General features: G+C 36.5%; 1 protein-coding gene across 1 annotated transcript; it reads left to right on the forward strand.

Annotated features, from left to right (window-relative positions):
- Window positions 1-15,120: 15,120 nt before the first annotated feature.
- Window positions 15,121-16,482, forward strand: hrh2b (histamine receptor H2b). Its single transcript, XM_055208554.2, has 2 exons — window positions 15,121-15,742; window positions 15,944-16,482. Exons 1-2 carry the CDS (start codon window positions 15,122-15,124, stop codon window positions 16,361-16,363), a joined length of 1,041 nt encoding a protein of 346 aa, XP_055064529.2. The 5' UTR covers window position 15,121; the 3' UTR covers window positions 16,364-16,482.
- The last annotated feature ends 3,711 nt before the right edge of the window (window positions 16,483-20,193 follow it).

Raw genomic sequence — 20,193 nt, forward strand, 5'->3', positions numbered from 1 at the left:
TGGCTTTCTTTGATTAATAAGCTGCTGCCAGGGGCTATGCACTATTTTGGACTAGATTCTTTCTAAACTTAAAGCCTACGAAAACATGATCTCTGCAATATGCGTAATGTCACATAAGCCCCAAATGTCAGCATCTCTTCACTGTTGTGCTCAAGGGTTGGGTTGTCTCCATAACAAAGAGCAAGTGGACCTCACAGCTATCTCTTAAAAGAAGTACCTTAAGCAATTGTAATACACTCCCTATTAAAGGACACGCCAGTGACTCTGAAACAGTGAACCAAAAAGGGCAGAATTACTAAGCAAGTCGAGACCTGAGTGTGAGTGTGTGTATGTGTCAACAAGATTGGGTCACCGTCATGATGCCTTCTAGAAAATGTACTTTGGTACAGTGATAGTATGAGACGATAATGCCATAGATCAGAGGTAATCAACGTCAATGGCTGAGAGGGCCACATTAGACACAAAGGGCCACAAGTTACTTTTAACAAGTAAACAGCTAGGAACCATTTTTTTCTGATGTGCACAGGTAAGAATGCCTAACCCTCCTGGTTCCTGCTAAACTGTGAAGCAGCCATATCACTTACCCTTTAAAGTGAATCAGACGTACCTCTGAACTCACATGGAGGTATCAGATGACAATATTTGGAAATGTTTTTAGTACGGGGAACACGAGATTGTTCTAACCCCCTTTGCTCTTCTCCCAGTGTGTTCGCCTTAGAGAGGGGGTAGCATGTGTCTCCCGAGATATGAGGTCGGCCTTTACTAGAATGACTATATGATATGACAGATCACAGTGGAGGGGCATAGCTAACACACTTTGAGATACACACACATGCGCACAGATACTCAAACAATCAAAAACATGCACATACATACAGCTACAACTTGGTTTTGCAAGTCAATTCAACCTACTATTTTAAGTTTTGACCTGTGATAAGTTGACATAACTTCTAAAAACAAATTGAAATTGTTTAACCAGCTCACTCAAAGATCACAAATTAGTACTTCCACATTTATTACAACTCAAACATGAGCTTAATCTCTTGCGTCCTCTGACAAACAGCCCTGTTACAGACAAGTTGCGTCATTGGAGGGGCTGACCTGAAATCAGTTTGTAGCACGTTAATTTTGCCGCTCTAAATATCTCCAAATATTCACTGACAGACTCTGACAGGCCTGGGGGTTGATGATAGCTTAGTTGTTACAGCTCCAAGCTGTTTCTGGAGAGGTTGTACTTTTGGTGCCAAGGTTGCTAAGATGTGAGAATGAACAAGCAGTTGAAGAGTCATTGAAATCACAGTCCTGCTATATCACCGTTTTGCCCCTGTACAACATATTTAACCTCATGCTGCTTCAGTGGAACGGATCACCTTGGTTTAAACCATCTGTTAAAGCGCACCTATTTCATTTCTTTAAAACAATGTTATTTTGTGTATAATACTGTTCACGTGGTTTACGGTTAAAAAACACATTTTTTTCCACATACCGTACATTTTTGTAGCTCCAGATATACTGCTTTCCCTAAATGCATTGATTTTGTACAAAAGTCATCGATCTGAAAAGCGTTGTGTTCCTGATTGGCCAGCTAATCTGTATGTGTGATTGGCTTGAATACATGTCAGCCAGAAATGTGATGCTCCTTACCATGTTTGAAAGATTCATGCACAATGCAATGCTAGGAGTTAACTTACAGGCTGTGAGTCTGAAGCGGGAGGAATTATGATAATGCTGGTCTTGTCCACATCAACAGCCCCAGCAAGTAAACTGTTGCATACAATCTGTGTGTTTGTTGTAGTCCCAGAAAAGAGATTTACGTTGGAAACGATAACTCGCGTCATCGTTAATTTTGTGGTATGTACCTTTTGCATATCTTTAACATGTACAAATACACACTTACACACCAAAGAAAATGTAAAATTTTCTATCGGACAATAGTTGTTCTTTAAAATATAGATGTTCTTTTTTTCTAATGTAAGAAATCAGTATTCAGTATTTGCAATCAGTATTTAATTTTAATTAAGTTTATTCAAAGCACCTTGCACCGTGTATTTCTTGCATATGCAACTGTGGTTAAAGTAAAGTATAGTTTATATACTCTAGTGTTGTTCCTAAATTGTATGACTAAAGGCTGAATAGTACATTTTTTAGCCGTTGGGGAGGGTCCATGTACAGTGCACATGATGCAATTTTCGTCATCAGAAGAGTGCGCGGGTACTGTACGCATACAGCCGGATTTTTGAAACTCCCTTACACTGTACGCGAGGAGAATGTAGTATGTAGCCCAGGACATGCATTGCATTTTGACACAATGGGCAAGTGTTGAACATAATTTAAAAAACTATACTTTGCAAGGCTGTGCGTTCGACCATGCGTGTACGTTCGCATACACGTAAACGTTTTTAATATACTCTGGGCTTTAGGATACGTTTACAAAACAATGGTGTAAATGAAATGTTTTAATTTTGAAATGTTTTGATTTTGAAAAGTTTTGCGTAAAGTTAACAATGTCAAAGATTTGCAAAAACAACTAAAAGCATGTACAATAGTATACATGCACTCAAAAAAATGATTCAAGCCCTTCTTAGAAATGACACATTAAAATTGTGTTCAATTAATTTAAAAAACCTCATTAAGAGCAATAAGTATATATATTTAATTAGTCTAACACAAAATGAATATGTACTATAATTTATTGATTTCTTTTTAATTTCGTTAACACAATTAGTTTGAGTTTGGGTTCTGGAAAAAGAATTTCCCAGCATGCTTTGCATGCAACTGCTTTTGGAGAGTAATTTTTTTAATAAAGTGTTATTTTATGCATTTTTAGGTAAAGAAAAAGACTTAATAGTGTTTAATGTCCGTTTATCTTATTGAGCGTAAGAAGCGTTTGTGTTATATTTTTTTAAATTGTTTGGTTTCCATCGTGCAGAAGGGTGGCGCTTGTGGTTAGGTTGTGGATGTGACGTATTTCTCTCAATGAGCACTAACTGTGTTAATGCCTGTTTGGAGATCAGTCTCTTTTCACATGCTCATCCAAAGTATCATATGTTATTATTATTAGCATGCTAACATGTGCTTATGCTAATTAGTATGATATAAAAACGTTTAATATAAAATAACAGAAATGAGTTATTCAGACTACACTACATTGAGTTATTCAAACTACGCTAAATCGAGTTATTCAAACTACACTAAATTGAGTTGAGGCAACTAATTGAGTATTGCCATTCACTTTTAAATTGAGTTGGACTAACTCAATATATTTTTATTGTGTAAAGCAGTTTTTTATGAGTTAGGGGTACACATTCATATTGGATGGAAATCCTGCCCACAATTTTATTGAGTTAATCCAATGAATAATTTTTTTTGAGAGTGTTTTTTTTAGTTGTCATGTGCATGAAATCATAGTTTTTAGTTTATACTTTGCATTTTTCAGGAATTCAAAATGCCTTTGTCGTGTTAATGAACCGCCAAAAAGGACACAGATAAGAAGTTTCGTTATTTAGTTAAAAACAATGTTGTGTAGACATCCCATTAATTTGAATTAAAAAGTATTTTTCCAAGATGTTTTACCATATGGTTAGGTAAAATTTTGAAAATCCTATGGGTTGTTTTACAACCCAAATGCAACCCAAAAACAACCCAGCATACTTTATTTATAACCCAATGGTTGGGTTTGTCCATATTTTAACCAACTAAGGGTTGAAAGAACCCAACATTACAGCCAGAGTGTACACTGAAAGTAAATTGAGGGTATTCGTCGGTTATATTTGGAATAACATCCCATGTTGTGTTTCAAGGAGGAATGTAAGTCTCATGTGTTAAGTAGAGCTACCTGTATAGGGATGAGTAAATTTTTCAAATGTTGAAACAATCTTTGCTCATTATTACTTATTTTAGTATTTCCTTTCGCTCTCATTTTACCTGTTTTATTTGTAAAAAAAATTCTATGAATAAATAATGTCAAAAACACATCCCTAATAATTGAACATCAGGATTTTTGTTGGGAAACATCCTAATGAGTCGAGCTATTCCATTGTTTGCTCAATTTTAATTTCATCTAAAATCAGTGGTTCATCTTTGCAATCCGCACTCTGAGAGCAGAAGGAGGAGGTTGTGGAGGTCAGAGAACAGACGTGGCTGAAGACCCTCGACATCGGGCTTAACGCCGTGTTTGGGTTTGTTAATGACAGGCAAAGAGTACAGGCTCCTCCTGGCCTTATTCGCACACCCACACACACACAGATGAGAATGATATACATAGACAGGATCTAAGCACCAGAAGATATTTTGAATCCCTGTTAATTGGCCCAGAAGAGGCACGGAGCGAAAATAATCCTGCTGACAGGAAACGTCCTTCAAACAGACACACACTCATGCGACACAGATGCTGAAATTCTAGTCATTAGATTTAAACATGGTTATTTGTAGAAGGTCACCGGTATACAGATGTTGTATGAAACACACTGAAGACAGTGTTTAATGATTTTATTGTCCTCAGTCTCCTAACTAAAGAAAGTTGATGTGTTGTCTAACTGTATACACTGTATTTATCTAATGTATATATAAGTGAGCCTGAATGCTCATCATCAGAGGTAAATCTGGTTCACCATAAAACAACAATTACCCGACAATTTACGCACTCTCAGGCCATCCTGTGTATATGACGTCTTTTGTTCAGTTGAACACAATCAGAATGGCTTTTCACCCCACTTACAAACCACTAAAACAAGATAGTTGTCTGGTTTTAGCTGGTCTACCAGCCTGGTTTTAGAGGTGTTTTGGACACTTTTTGAAGTGGTAAAGCTGATCTTAGCAGGTCAGGCTGGGAGACCAGCTAAAACCAGCTGAATGACCAGACTGGAAGATCATTTTAACCAATCTAAGAGGACCAGCTTGAACTAGCTACTTCCATCTAAAACCAGCTGAGACCACCCAACCAGTTTAGCCAAGCTGGCCAAACCAGTTAAACCAGCCCACCAGCTTTAGCTGGTCTTTTCAGTAGGACACACTGGGCTTAACCCTGCGTTAAGGAGATTTTTTGAATTTTAGAAGCTGGGTAACTCCCGAAAGGAAGCAAGGTTTGCATCGTTTTGGTGGGGTTAACGTCACATTGCGGTGCCAAATGTGTTTAGCGTTCAGCGAAGCAAGGTTAGAATGTTATGACTTGATGCAACAAACAACCAATCAGAAACTGAAAAGCACACACCTCATATCATGATCTGTGTAAAGTCACAGAAACACTGCAAGCTGTGTAAACAGTCGGTTCACCATTTGAAGTAAACTTATGTGCATCACGTGTGATGTCAAAATAAGAGCCTGCTGCAGACACCTCTAAAGGGTTTATTATAAAAGAGACACTCGCGTTTACCAGATACTCACATAATCTCATGTGCACTCAAGTGAGTTTCAAGTGAGTGTCTTGCGAGTATTTTGCAAACACGAGAGTCTCTTTTATCATAAATCGTTTTCACGCATGTGCAGCAGGCACTTATTTTGACAAGATACATGATGCATGGTTCACATGACACATATTTTGAAATGACACTCTTAACACATATCTTGAATTTGCGCCCCTTGGAAGATAAGTCACCGGCCGCCACTGCTCCTGAATAGTATTTAGTAAAAACATCACAGGAGCTAATACGGATGGCAGCGACACTTTATTTAACCAATCATGACTGTCGACACAGCAAATATGCAAATAAGAACGTTAACCCGGGTATAGGAATGTACAGTGTGAAACGTTAGATTATGAAAACCCAGGGTTATCTCTTAATCCTGGTTAGTGTGAAACGTAACCCAGGATTCCATTTACCTGAGGTGTAACTGTAAACTATATGTGAAAAGCCAAAGAGTTATAGTAATTAAAGAGACAGTAAAATTGTATTTTGCATTCAAACTAATAGTGCTCTCTAGCGCCTCGCTTTTCCAAATGCGTGTTGCAACTACGGTAGCCGTTATGTAATCACTGATCTCCTTGTCCGTTTCAGCTGGTTCAGATACGCGTTGCGGTAGGTTAGTGCTTTTTGTCCCTCTCTGCTATTATAGTTTTCAAAATGGCGGAACGACATAGAAGCCTCCTTGGATCCGTTCAATGTAAATAAAGAGAAGAAATTCTAAGCTTACAAAGAAAAGTCAGATCATTGGCAGAGGTCATTTGACACCATTGAGGACATATGAATAAAGACATTGATTTTGACTAATAAAATACTTTAAAAAGTAAACATTGTCCATTTAATATCCTGCCTATTCCTAGCTTTGTGTAATGACATTAAATTGCCAGTCTTTTAAAGCAAAAAGCACATTCATCCATTAGTAATTCAACTAGTGCAAATGACTCTATTGGTTTCTGAAGCAAAACTATGCTTTGTAAGGAAAAGTGTATAAAAGTGTTCAAATTTTGTGCAAGTTGAAAATGTTGAATCTTATTGGTTCTCACGTGTCTCGTGACAACTTGCGTGTTTCATCACGAGACACTCAAAAACTAATGAGATTTGACGTTGTGGAATGATCATTTTCATTTTATGGTGACTTATTTCTTTAATAAACCTGGCATGCTGATCTTTCTCATGTCAAGTATTATCAACACCAATAGCATCTGTTGTTTAACTTTAAACACACTCACCTCAGGAATATATCAGCACTTTTGTGTCTCACAAAAAACTCATATCACATACCCCATTTCTTATCAGTTAACACCATGTGCTTCTTAATTGCACAAGATAAAAGTAAAGCATAGGGTTGTAATTCAACACCAGGCTGTCAATCATTAAGGCTTATGTCAAACACCTTATCAACTAATAATTATTAAACTTGTAAAATCGTTTCTTTTTTTCATTCAATGCTTATCATTTTGTTTAAAGTGTACCATGTACGCAAGCAGAGCATATACGTACATAAGCAGTGCGTATGAGAAATGCGTATGCGATGCATGACGTGTAAACTTGCAATAACCTATAACAACAGTTATGTTACACTATCGCACTTAAAGTACATGCTGTGGGAACTGAGCTAGAAGTAGAAAAATGTAAATGTAAACTTTTTTGTTTGTTGGGTTTAATAAAGAAAACCTAATATGTTTGCATAAGTATTTAAAAAATAAATATGTTTGCATAAGTATTTAATAAACAAAAATTTCAGATAGCACTAGCAGATCTGCCTCGGAGTCTATCGGGAATACAGTAACGTCTGAAATAGACAGATCTAATATAAAAAAATGGAAGCTAAGCTGGCAATACTTTACAATGTTAGTATGAGCATAGTGTAATTAGTATTATGGTAGTAGCACTTTAATTTGAAACAAGCTTAAGTCAACTAAAATAAATTAATTCAGATTTTTTTAACAGCAGGAAAATTAAATTAAATTAGTAAATTATAAAATAAAATAAAATAAAATAAAATAAAGAAAAAATTTCAGTATCTTTCTGTATCTTAAATGTGAACTTATTTATGAATTTTGCAGTCAATGACTTTCATTAGATTATAAAATAATATATGTTGATATTTTATGTAGCTTTTCTGTTATGTAGTATAAACTGGCGCCATCCTCAGCAATGATTGCTCCATTACCCTCATGGCAAATGTTGCTTTTTTAAGCTAAAAGGTCATTATTAAACATGTTAAAAGAGATGTACTGAACATATTACATTATGTTTGATCTTACAGTCATTACAGACGGTAGCATGTCGTCCCGTGAGAAAAGCAGAACAAAGTGAGAGTGTTTAGTGATAAGATATACTGTATAGAAGAAAAACAGATTGTAAATAAAGAAGGATAGAGGGAGTGGAAAAGAGAGGTGAAGGGGGCAGAAACTGTAGCGATCTTACATTTACAGTATACTGTGCAAGCAGTGTGAACATCAACTAATACAGGAATCTGGAGTTTCAATACTAAGTCTGTGATCCACCTGCAGAATGTGAGTTACATCATTTTACTTTTATTACATTATAAACAGTGTTATTTTAGATGAGATTCATTGTAAATTGACTTTCTATGAACCAGAATGAAGAAAATACACAAATTTGTTTTGTATAGAAAATTGCTGTATCTATCTTTATCAATGCAAGTTTTTAAAAAATATTGTTGAATTGAGCTTACCTGAAAAAGTTTAACATTTAGAAACTTTACAGAAACTTTTTTAATGAATGTTCCTGAAATGTGCAAAGGTAAAAAAGATTTTTAAGGGTTTTTATTTTTTTAAGAGTTTATGCATCGTAAGTTGTCATATAATATAGGGTAAGTGTGTATCCCATGCTTTGGAAAATCTCCAGACAGCTACCTGGTAATTTATTTGTATCCAAGTCAAGAAGCTAAACAGTGAAAGAATTGTTTGACTCAAGACCGCACACCAAGAATCATTTGTTAACATGACCATAAATTATGATTACACCTCAGCCAATGGCCATTCTGTACATTTACTTTTTTATTTAGGCTATTCATTCAGCATGTGGTTTGTTATTATGGTTGTTGATTAGATTGATAGGTCCAGGGTGTGAAGAACAAACCTTTTGTTATTTACTCTCCTCCTGGCAGACTCTTTACCGCCAGTGGTTAGTTAAATGAATAATATTGGAACTGATTCATCAGCTTCGCCCTGCATCCTCAGATCACAAATTTATTAGAGCATGATTCAACACACAAGCTTGTGAAAGAAAAAATGATTCAATTCAACTACTTCATGGTGCATTAAAAGAAAAACCAGATCTTTAAACATCTAACAGGACACCGAGCTAATAATTATATAATGTGTTGTGTAACATTGCACTGTCAGCTTGGAAATTTTGCCATGGCAACATATTTCAGCCCATGTTTCTACACTACTAAGAATGCCGAGTGATAGTGTCTTAATTGTGCCGTTGCTATTGGCTTATCTCTCTTTCTTACATTAATGTTTGTCTGCGAACCTCATAACCTGCAATTTTTCAGACCTTCGTAAAACGTTTGTTCTAGTGTAAATACGTTCCTGTGGTAACGAAGTAATGGTTTAGATGTAAAGATTGTAGACTTAAGTACAGAGATATGATAAACTACTTAATACATTTGATATATAACACAAAGCAGACAGTTAATCAGTTTGCCCACCAATGGATTTGTTTACCTTAGGCAAACAGATCCTCATAAAAAATCCTTTGTTTTATTAAAACTTACTCTCATTCTCAGGAAATGATGTTGTTTGTGTCCCATATTTGTGCTCATATAATTACTTTATATCTCTGACACAGAGAAAATTTAATTTTATGAATGCTTAGCATCAACTTTTCAAAATTAAATATGATAAAATGCATGATCCTTTCATGCACAGATTGCATGGGGGTAACAGCACTTTATGTTGTCCCATTATATGAATAGATGATAATAACAATTACATTTATTTAATGAGGATGTATAAAATAGCCCAGATGGATCTGAACTTGTTGCACCCTACTCACGAAAGTCAATGTTACAGACAAACATAAAAGATTGCATCAGTTTCTAAAAGGATGTCGTTTTCAGATAGTGAATGTGGGAATCCCAGAGGTTTTAAATGGACGTGAAAGGACAATTTTACAAGGTTTTCTTCTGAACATGTGTGATGATTCATTTGTAAATGAGACATTTTTCTTTCTCTGTTTAAGTATTGTTTTTAATACTGGGACTATATGAACATGTCTCTGTTGCTTTATACCACATCTAGTTCACATGGAGATCAATGACAGCAGCCTTTGTACATATTTTATGTATTAGCTAATTCGTATGAATTTGTACGAAGTAAATCATACAAAAACGTATGATTATTAAGAAATAATAATGAAACCCCACCCTTAACCCCGCTCTTAACATAACAGGAGCGAAAGCAAAAAAACTTACGAATGTGGTTGTACAAATGAATATGAATTAGCCACCTCATAAAATACGTACAAATTGGCATGAGATTGTGTTGGTAAGACACAAATACAAATCTCTACATTGGTTATAGTAACTGATAGATTAAAGGCATCTAGTGGTGAGATTGAGAAGCAACGGTTGCTGCCACAGGACAAATGTTGTCATCTGAGACATCATAGGGACAAAATGCGCTTTGTAAAACAGTTTGTCTGTTTAGGGTTATCATGGCAACTTTCGTGTAAAGGGACCCTTGGTGTATGTAGATAAAAATGGCTCATTCTAAGGTAATAAAACCAATACAGATCATTATGTAAGGTTTTTAATAGTATAGTTATGTACAGTTATGAAACAGTGGGTTACCAGTGCATTTTATAACAGCTAAGGGGCATTGTTAGGCACGATGCGAAGCGGAGTGCTTAAAACCCCCTTAGCTGTTATAAAATGCACTGTAACACCACTGCTTCGCGGGGCTTATTGCTTTTATAAAACAGATACTTCATATGCACAGCAGGATTTCATAAAATAAAACATAAATAAGTTGTAATTATTTTAGTACAAACATTACTCTTCCGCCAAACAAATAGGTCCTCAGAATCATGTGTGGCTGCAACAGAGCGCAGTTCCCAACACAGATGCAGCAAAGACACAATGAAAATATGATTTAAAGGAACAGTATGTAAGATATTTATATCAATTAATCATAAAATGACCTGGTATGTCACTAGAAATTAAGAAATCATGTTCATTTCAAATATTTATATCACTGACAACAGTGGTCCAGCCAGGATATTGTCATTTTAAAAGTGGAGTTGCAGCCCTCAACTGATGTTTATGTTGTCATTTTGTGTATTGGCCACCAGTTGTGTGATTGCAGTACCAGTTTTAGCCACAAGTTTTGTGATTGCAATACCAGTTTTGGCCAAAATACTAAATACTGTTCCTTTAAGACTGTGGTGTTTATTTTTATAAATCAACATTCATCTAATTTATACATTAACTTTTATATTGTGCAACTGTTGAAGTGATGATCAAACATGCTTACATTTTTTTTAAGTTGTTTAATGCCTTCCAGAAAAATTCCGTCTTAAAAAAAAAACATATATCAAATGAAAGAATTCAGGCCCTCCGCTTTTAAACAAACAAAAAACATGTTTCATCCTACCTTCATTTGTTCTCTTTTCACCTTTCAAATTTTCAGCTAAAGCTGAGATAATTCCAATTTTGTGAAGGACTTTTCTAAGAGATCAGATTCAGAGCCATGATCAAAACTTACACTGTGTTTTTAGTGTTGAGTTAATGCGTCAGTGTTTAAGTTGGGTAAGATCGTAACCTAGTGGATAATCGAAATATGGATTTGAGGTAGAAACTTCTCAGGGAACGTTTTCTCTTTATTGACTCAACAATATTTGAAGAGTTTGGTTCCAAAACGCAATAAACGCCATTTTTGAAAAAAATGAGTTACTGCCAAAATCAGTATTATATCAGGTCAGTATTTAAAAGTAAATAATTAATTTTACGCAAAATCCAATATCCGCCGTGTTATTCTGTCATCTTTTCTCCCTTTTTTCCCAAAATGCGATAAACGCCACTCCTCCTTTTTTACAGAACGCAATAAATCCGTTCCACATATTACAGCGGACCATTCACGCAATGTAAACAAACATGGCGGCGCGGTGAGTACACGGAGTCCTAGTTTTCCTCATCTACTTTGTACTTCGTGATCAACAAACAAAACAAAATAATACTTTAATGGCATTGATAAACCTGTGGTTGTTTTCTGTGACGGGAAAGATTGTCATCAACATCTAATAATTTACGCGAACCACTCGGGAGATGGTGCTTATTTCCCGACAGCATCAAGTTTCTCATGCTAACACATTGACCCCAGGGGATCTTATGAATAACTTTACATTATTTTACTCAAAGTCAACGAAAAATCGAGCAGGACCAAAACATTTTACAGCTGATCGCTGTGAAAAATGCTAAGCGTCAAGTATAACCGCAGCAATATGACAGTGATCTTAATATGACAAAGTAAGTGTTTTGATTAATGACATTAATGTTTATTTTTTATCAGTGTATATCACTGTTCAACTAAATTAATATAAAATGGCAAAGATGAATGCACATTTATACATTGATTGAATAGATTTATTAGCCTGGGTGCCAGCCCATCTTAGCCCCGCCCACAAGATTTTGTAAACGGGAAGATGGGTCTGGGGTTTCTGCGTTGAGGAGCTACTATTTTAGGACAAATGCTGTTCGAACCAATCAAATTGTCAGGGCGGGCTTTATACGATGATGGACAGATAATCAACAGTAACGTAATGAACCACGTCACCACAGAGCGCGTGTGTTGAATGGCTGCCGCTGTAGAGTTCAGGGCTGCGTTCAGCCCCGACAAAACGTTGCACAACGTTTATTAAACAGAAACGGTGATGCGTTGAACGCCCTGTTGTGATGACGTAAGCGTTGCAACTACGGTAGCTGAGAGGCCATTCTTTGTGTTCTTTTTTAAATGTTTCTGAGGACTGATGAAATCGTTATAAATGTGTGTTTAATACTGTAAAAGACCCTCAATGTTACAGTCACTGACCTTGCTGTCCAGAATGAAAGACAACATTCCAACTTGAACCCATTGAGCGAGCTGTCTCTTTACTACCGCGGTGTTTTATACATCTTTCCGCTGATTGGGCCGGCATTTCTGACACACCCACCAAACAAGAGAAAACGCTTCTAAAACCTGTTGCATTCCGTTGCACACCGTTTCCAGGAAACATGTCGTTCAACCCGGAAACCGTAGCAAAACGTTGTGCACCGGTGTGAGATTGAACGTGCCCCTGATGTGTGGATTCTGACATTGAGTCTGTACTAAAAGATATCGACAGAGCATTGATTTTAAAAGAGGAACAGAGAAACGCGAGCAGGGCATTTGTTGATGTCCTATTCGGCAAAAGTTGGTCGCAACTGAAATGGCTAACGTTATCACGGCGATGCAACTCAGCGTGCACGACGAGATGGATATAATTAGCGGTCGTTGCCAGCTTCTTTTCGGAAGCCCGGAATCATGGTTGCTGAATAAGTCAAGGGACATGCTAGGCTCCAATATTTTCAAGCAAACGTAATGGGTATCGTCGTGGATGAAGTTCACCTAACGTACAAATGGTAAGATAGTCTTACTCTATGACTTAGTAAATACTTCATGTTGTAATATAAACGAAATGTTGTAAACATAATAGGTGTTGATGTACATTCGCTAACTCGGTATAATCACAATGTTAGTCTCATTGTAGCGAAATAACTACCAGTTCGGTCAGGCTGCAAAGACGTAATTTCAACATACGTTACACACTCGGTTGCTCTGATTGGTCGTAGGTCTATCCAATTGAGTGCAGAGGCATTTTTCGGTTGAGACACGCCTCATAATTATAGCTCAATGGAGCGGTATCAGACTCAAATTCTGACTAGAATTGAGTATGGCAACGTCAGGCTATAGATTTATAGCATTTTGAAAAAAAAACCCGTCATGGATTTATTGCATTTTGTGGAAAAAATAATTCGTTTTTATAATAAATCTTTGAAAATCAAGTTATGGATTTGAATTTTTTATGTTTTTATAACCTAAAGATGCTATGGGAAACTTTGTAACAGAAAAAAGTGGTTTTCATCTTGTCACTTTCTTGGTATAGAAAACACGTTTTTACTGAAATTTGTCAAAATGGATTTATTGTGTTTTGGAAACAAACTCTTCATTTATTGACATTTATCTGGATATTGTCATTCATTGTGTAATTGTAGAAAAATTAAAAATATGATTAAAGACTGTGGTGTTTATTTTCATAAATCAGTACGTAGCAACAGTGGCGCAGTGATACTTATGTAATGCGGTCTGAATCGTGGGGTTACCGGGGTATTTTATCATGGCTTGGAACGTGTTTCAACCAATCAGAATGAAAAACCAGAACGAGCCGTTTTATAATATGTGTTTGGAGTGTCATGTGTGTTGCTCGTCATGTCAAAATAAGTGTTCATTGTGTCATTTTAACCATGTGCAACATGCATCATGTCAAAATACGTGCCTGCTGCACACGTCAAAACGGTTTATGATTTAACATGAGACATGGTGCACATTACTCGACGAACACATATTTTGACATGACGAGCCAAACACACGACAGGCTAAATACATGTTCGCATTTTGCGCCCTCGAAAAATAAGTCACCAGCCACCACTGGTTATGTATATTATATTGCATTTCTGTCAAGAGATCCTTCTAAAAGTCCTACATTGCACCTTTAATATCCAACAAAAAAAACATGATTTAAAAATAAATATAACTATAAATATTTATATTAGGTAGATAAAAATACCCATCGTATTCTCTACGATCTTGTATATTACTCATGGCTTTTTGTCCTTGCAGTAAACAGGGCCCAAAGTCTTGCATTAAATTTGCATTCGATTTAGATTCAAATTTGCATTAAATTTATTTTGGTGACCTTCCAGAAGACATAATACCACAGCATATCAGACAAGTGCATTCATTAACATTTCTTTGTGCTAACACATAAGTTTCAAAATATGAATGGCGGCGAATAACCTCTGATGAAAATGTCTCTGTCCTGACGCCATCTGCGTGGTGTCTCATTTAAATTCAGTAAGTTTAAAGAGGACTACATTTTGGGGCAAATACATTAATAAAGGCTCAACCCAACTAGCAGCTTAAAGGAATAGTGCACCCAAAAATAAAAAATCGCATAATTTTCTTACTCTCATTTTATTACAAACTTGTATAAATGTCTTTGTTCTGATGCACACAAATGAAAATATTATCAGGACTTTTTGTAACCAAACCGATCATGAGTCCCATTCACTTCCATAATAGGAAAAAAAGAATACTATGGAAGTTAATGGCGCTCATGAATTTTTTAAATATTTTTTTCCTTTGTGAACAAAAGAAATGACAAAATACAGGTTTGTAACAACATAAGGGTATTTTTTTTTCATTTTTGCGTTATATCCCTTTAAGATCTTCCTCTAACTGTTTTTTCTGTTGTAGGTATGAACCTCGATGGAAAACAGGAGGTGATCAAAGGTGTTAGACATTTTGTCCATCAAAATACAATTTCCAATGAAACGGCTTTTAAATGGCTCCCTTAAATATTTAAGAAGAACAGATGAGGCGTGGATTCATTACTGGACTAACACTATTAAAGTAAGAAGACAAAAATCTCCAAATTATTCATTAAAAAACATGATGTCCACCGTCCTGCGCTGGATGATCCTGGTAACCTTCATCGCTCTGACCATTTGCGGAAACGTTCTGGTTTGCCTGGCCGTGGCCACCAGTCGGCATCTCCGCAAAATCAATAACTGCTTCATAGTATCACTTGCCGTGGCAGACTTGCTGTTGGCCTTGCTGGTATTGCCATTTTCAGCCATGTTGGAGTTACGCAATGGGAGATGGCCTTTAGGGGGAGTGCTTTGTAACATTTACATCTCACTAGATGTGATGCTGTGCACAGCCTCCATTCTAACACTACTGGCCATTAGTGTCGACCGTTATTTAGCAATCTCAAGGCCACTCTGTTATCCCATGAGAGTCACGCCAACGTGTGTGGCCATCACCCTGACAGGGATCTGGGTGTGCTCTCTGGCTGTGTCTTTTTTACCCAATAACCTAGGCTGGAACACACCTGACTTCAGAGTGCACAACCTGAACTGGCATATGTGGGATGAGGGAGACGAAGGCAGGATCTGCCGCTATGAATGGAATAATAAATGTGTGCTGCTGTTCTCCATTGGCGTCTTTTACCTTCCTCTACTGGTCATGTGTGGAGTTTATTATCGGATATTCTCCGTTGCACGTGAGCAGGTATGTATACTTGACCCTGTCTGTTGAATCCAAGCCAAATTTTCATAATTCTTATGTGCATTAGTGAACTTACCTAATAAAACACTGGTCAACAAATCTTCCAACCCATACAGTCTTATTGCATATGTACAGGTTCATGGTTCAGATAAAGAACTTAATGTCATTGTACTTTTCTCTTTTATCTTTTCATCTATTATCTAGGTGTGCCGTATCCGGGCAGCCACTCCATCCTGCGCGCAGTCTGCATCTGCTTCAGTTCGGGAACACAAAGCCACAGTGACCCTGGCGGCTGTGCTTGGTGCATTTGTCCTTTGCTGGTTCCCCTATTTTACCTACTTCACATACTTAGGCATGTGGACGGACACAAAACCATCCCAGGTGACCCACTCTGTGGTTCTTTGGATGGGATATCTTAACTCTGCGTTGAACCCAATTCTGTACCCAGCACTAAACCGGGATTTCCGTCAGGCATATGGACATCTGCTTCAATGCAGACAAGCTAATAAAGGAAAAGCCTCCTGTTTTATCCCCTTTCAAATCAAACAGACTTTCGTGTCTAAACCACAGCAGAATGACCAGAAACAAAGCGATCCAACTGAACAGTCTCATCTTACATTTTAAGAAAATGGGGGAAAAATGCAGCATTTTTTGTAGTGCCGGCTGGTGGCTTCTTTTTTCGAGGGCGCTCGATGCAAAGTTCGTCACTACATGTATGTAGCCCGTCATGTGTGTGGTTTCTTTTTTCAAAATATGTGTTCTGCGCGTTGAGAGATCCTGTGTGCATCACGTGTCTTGTCAAAATAAGTGCCTGGTGCGGACGCGTCTAAGGGGTTTATGATAAGAGAGACGCTCGCGTTTGCCAGATACTCGCATAATCTCATGCGTAATCAGAGTTAAGTGTTAAGGGAGTGTCTTGCGTGTATTTTGTGAACGTGAGCGTCTCTTTTATCATAAACGCTTTTTATGCGTGTGCAGCAGGCTCTTTGACAAGACACGTGATGCACATGGTTTACATGACGCAACAAACACATATTTTGAAAACGCAAGAAACACACGACACTCCGTACACTTATTTTGAATTAGCGCCCCTCGGATGAGCAGTCACGAGCCGCCACTGTTTTTTTTTTGTCAAATCAACATCATTTTTATGTTACTTAACAATTAAAGTTAAGCCATTTCAACTTGTTTTTATAAGTTATGTCAACTTATTGCAGGTCAAAATTTAAAATAGTAGGTTGAATTGACTTGCGAAACCAAGTTGTTTTAACTTTATGCTGCATTATTTTTACTGTGTGAAGTACAATATATACTACATATGACAAGTTTACTTGCCTCCACTGATGATTATTACAATATATATTGCTTTTACAGGCAATGGACAATTTGACATGGCATATAATATACTACAGTATACAATTTACTAGAGTTTACTATAGCAAATATTAAAGTGTAATACAATATTGTGTAGCTAATATAAGATTTGGTTGACCAGAAAGTACGGGCTAATCAGTCTACTTTTCGGACTAAAATTAGACAAATCTAGCTTTTATATAACCATTCTTGATATAAAAAGAAAGATGACAATCTTAAGACTGGTCTAAGAAGTTTATTCAACCGGCCACTGTTTGTCTTAAGCTAACCTAGGCTGGAAGAACCTGAACTAGCATATGTGACAGGAGGCAGATGAAAGCAGGACCTGTTGCTATGAATTGAATAATAATGTGTGCTGCTGTTCTCCATTTGCATCTTCTACTTCCCTCTAGTGGTCATGTGTGAAGTCTATCATTGCATTGTATGTAAACAGAAAGTGCACTCCTTATATAATAAGGTTAATGAATTAATGTATTTTATAAAATGTCAAAAACCGGCACAATCTCGTCAACAAAGTTTGAGAACCATTGCTGTACATAAAGGCACCTAGTGCAAGCCCACACGTCTGTCTGTAATTCTCATATATGGACTGATTTATTAAACTTATAATACTAATACTAACTAATAATAATTCAATAATAAAATTTATACTCATTTTTACTGGCATTTTAGCCAATATATCAGGCTTTTCCTTGTTTGCACCCTTTCACTTGATCTTCTGAGCAGATGATGTCACAATTTGGTGCACTTGCTGGAAAATTATATTAACCAATAAAACCCATTGCTTCTTACAGTAGATCTTTCCTGAGATATTTTCCAAATAAATCCTTTTTAAGATAAAAGTACACATACAAATCTGTAAACATTTCTGTTCCAGCAGCATCTAAAATTGCTTTGGGAATACCTGCATTTGTAAATAATTTAAATAATTACATTTGTAGTAAATCTGATTTAAATTCTTTTGAATCTAAAAGACATACAAGGTGGATTAACGCACTTTAAAGGGACACTCCACTTTTTTGGAAAATATGCTCATTTTCCAGCTCCTCTTTGATTCTTACCGTTTTGGAATCCATTCAGCTGATCTCCGGGTCTTAGCATAGCTTAGCACAATCCATTTAATCTGATTAGTCCAAAAAATAACCAAAGAGTTTCAATATTTTTCCTATTTAAAACTTGAATTTTCTGTAGTTACATTGTATACTAAGACAAACGGAAAATTAAAAGTTGCGATTATCTAGGCAGATATGGCTAGGAGCTATACTCTCATTCTGGTGTAATCATCAAGGACTTTGCTGCCGTAACATGGCTGCAGGCAGCCCAATGATGTTACACAGCAGCCGAAAATAGTCCCTATAGTATCTTTCAATAGCAGGGAACTATTTTCGGGCACTACATAATATCTTGCACCGAATATCGCAACTCTTTGGTTATTCTTTTAGGCACAATGGTAATAGAATCAGATTCAATGGATTATGCTAAGCTATGCTAAAAGTGTTAGCGCCAGACCCGGAGATCAGCTGAATGGATTCCAAAGAGGTCAGAACCAAATGTTTAACTTTAGGGGAGCATCAGTTATTCTTTAGTTATATGTTTCCTGTTGAAACTTCAAGGGTCAGTCTCTTGCATAAGATGGAGTGGATGCTGAACATAATGACACAACGAAATCTCAGATTCAAACATATTAATTTGGTTCATTTTGGTAAAAATTAAGTCACTATCTTTACTGATTTAATTTCTTGAGGCATATTTACACAAATTGTACATTTAAGAGCTCTACCTTCACGGTAGGCTATTTATATTCTTTCTCTTCCAGCATGTGATCTTCCAGGAGCACAACCACAAATACATTTTTCTTCAGTAACATTGACAGCATATATCTACCTTCCTCTTTAAAGTATTTCTTTGCTTCTACCTTTTAATGATCAATGTGTCTGTGTAGAAATCATCTGCCATCTTAGCTGGACAAACCTTCGTTCTCCAGACAGTTTGATCCAGGGTCTGTTTGAATCAAAATACACTTTCACCACATGAAACTAAAGAAAAAGCTGTCAGTCCTGTGAATTTCCCTCTTTTATGAATTCAAGCACTGCATGACTTGAACAGAACTAGCAGTGCAGCTTTGATCATTGTAATGAATTATGTCTTCTTACTTTAAAAGTAAATCTGAAGTTTATTTTTTATTTAAATATCGGTGTTCTGTTCGCCAGTCTCCCTCTACGAAATGGGATAAGAATATTCATCCGCGGACCAGCAGTGCCATTACCCAGCTACCCTTGCTTAAAGTTTAAAGCATCATTGCCTTCACCCATACAATAACATGAAAACATTATAAACCAAATGAAAGGTAAGTTTTCAAGGGTGTCTTGAAAGCAGAGTGGGGTTTGTTTGTAGCTTCCCCATTGGTTAAAACTGTGATTTTAGCGGCATCTAGTGATGAGATTACAAATTGCATTTTAAAATGCATATTGTAACCGTCACAGGACAAACGTGTTGTCATCTGAGACAAAACACGCTCTGTAGAGCAGTTTGTCCATTTAGGGCTACTATAGAAACATGGCGGTGACTTCCATTTAAGGTCTTTATACACCATTGAAAATATAGTTATGTATATTATATTGCATTTCTGTTTGCCAGATACTCGTAAAATCAGAGTTTACTGTTAAGGGAGTGTCTTGCGTGTATTTTGTGAACGTGAGCGTCTCTTTTATCATAAACGGTTTTGACAAGTGTGCAGCAGGCACTTATTTTGACAAAACACGTGATGCACATGGTTCACATGATGCAACAAACAAATATTTTGAAAACATGAGCAACACACATGACACTCCAAACACATATTTTGAATTAGCGCCACTCAGATGAGCAGTCATGAGCCATTATAAAATTATAAATCATTATAAAATTATAATGTAGACAGGACATGGGTGAACAAAGACACTACACAGTTTCTAAATTCAGATAAAAACATTTAATTAGGTATAAGTTTATGAAATACAGTGTTCACATTTAAGATCCTGCAGAAAATTGTTTGATCAGCCCTTAACATTTCATTTGGCAATAATTGATTGTGCAGATCA

The sequence above is a fragment of the Misgurnus anguillicaudatus genome, chromosome 12 (genome assembly GCF_027580225.2).
Source record: "Misgurnus anguillicaudatus chromosome 12, ASM2758022v2, whole genome shotgun sequence".
Classification (NCBI taxonomy): Eukaryota; Metazoa; Chordata; class Actinopteri; order Cypriniformes; family Cobitidae; genus Misgurnus; species Misgurnus anguillicaudatus.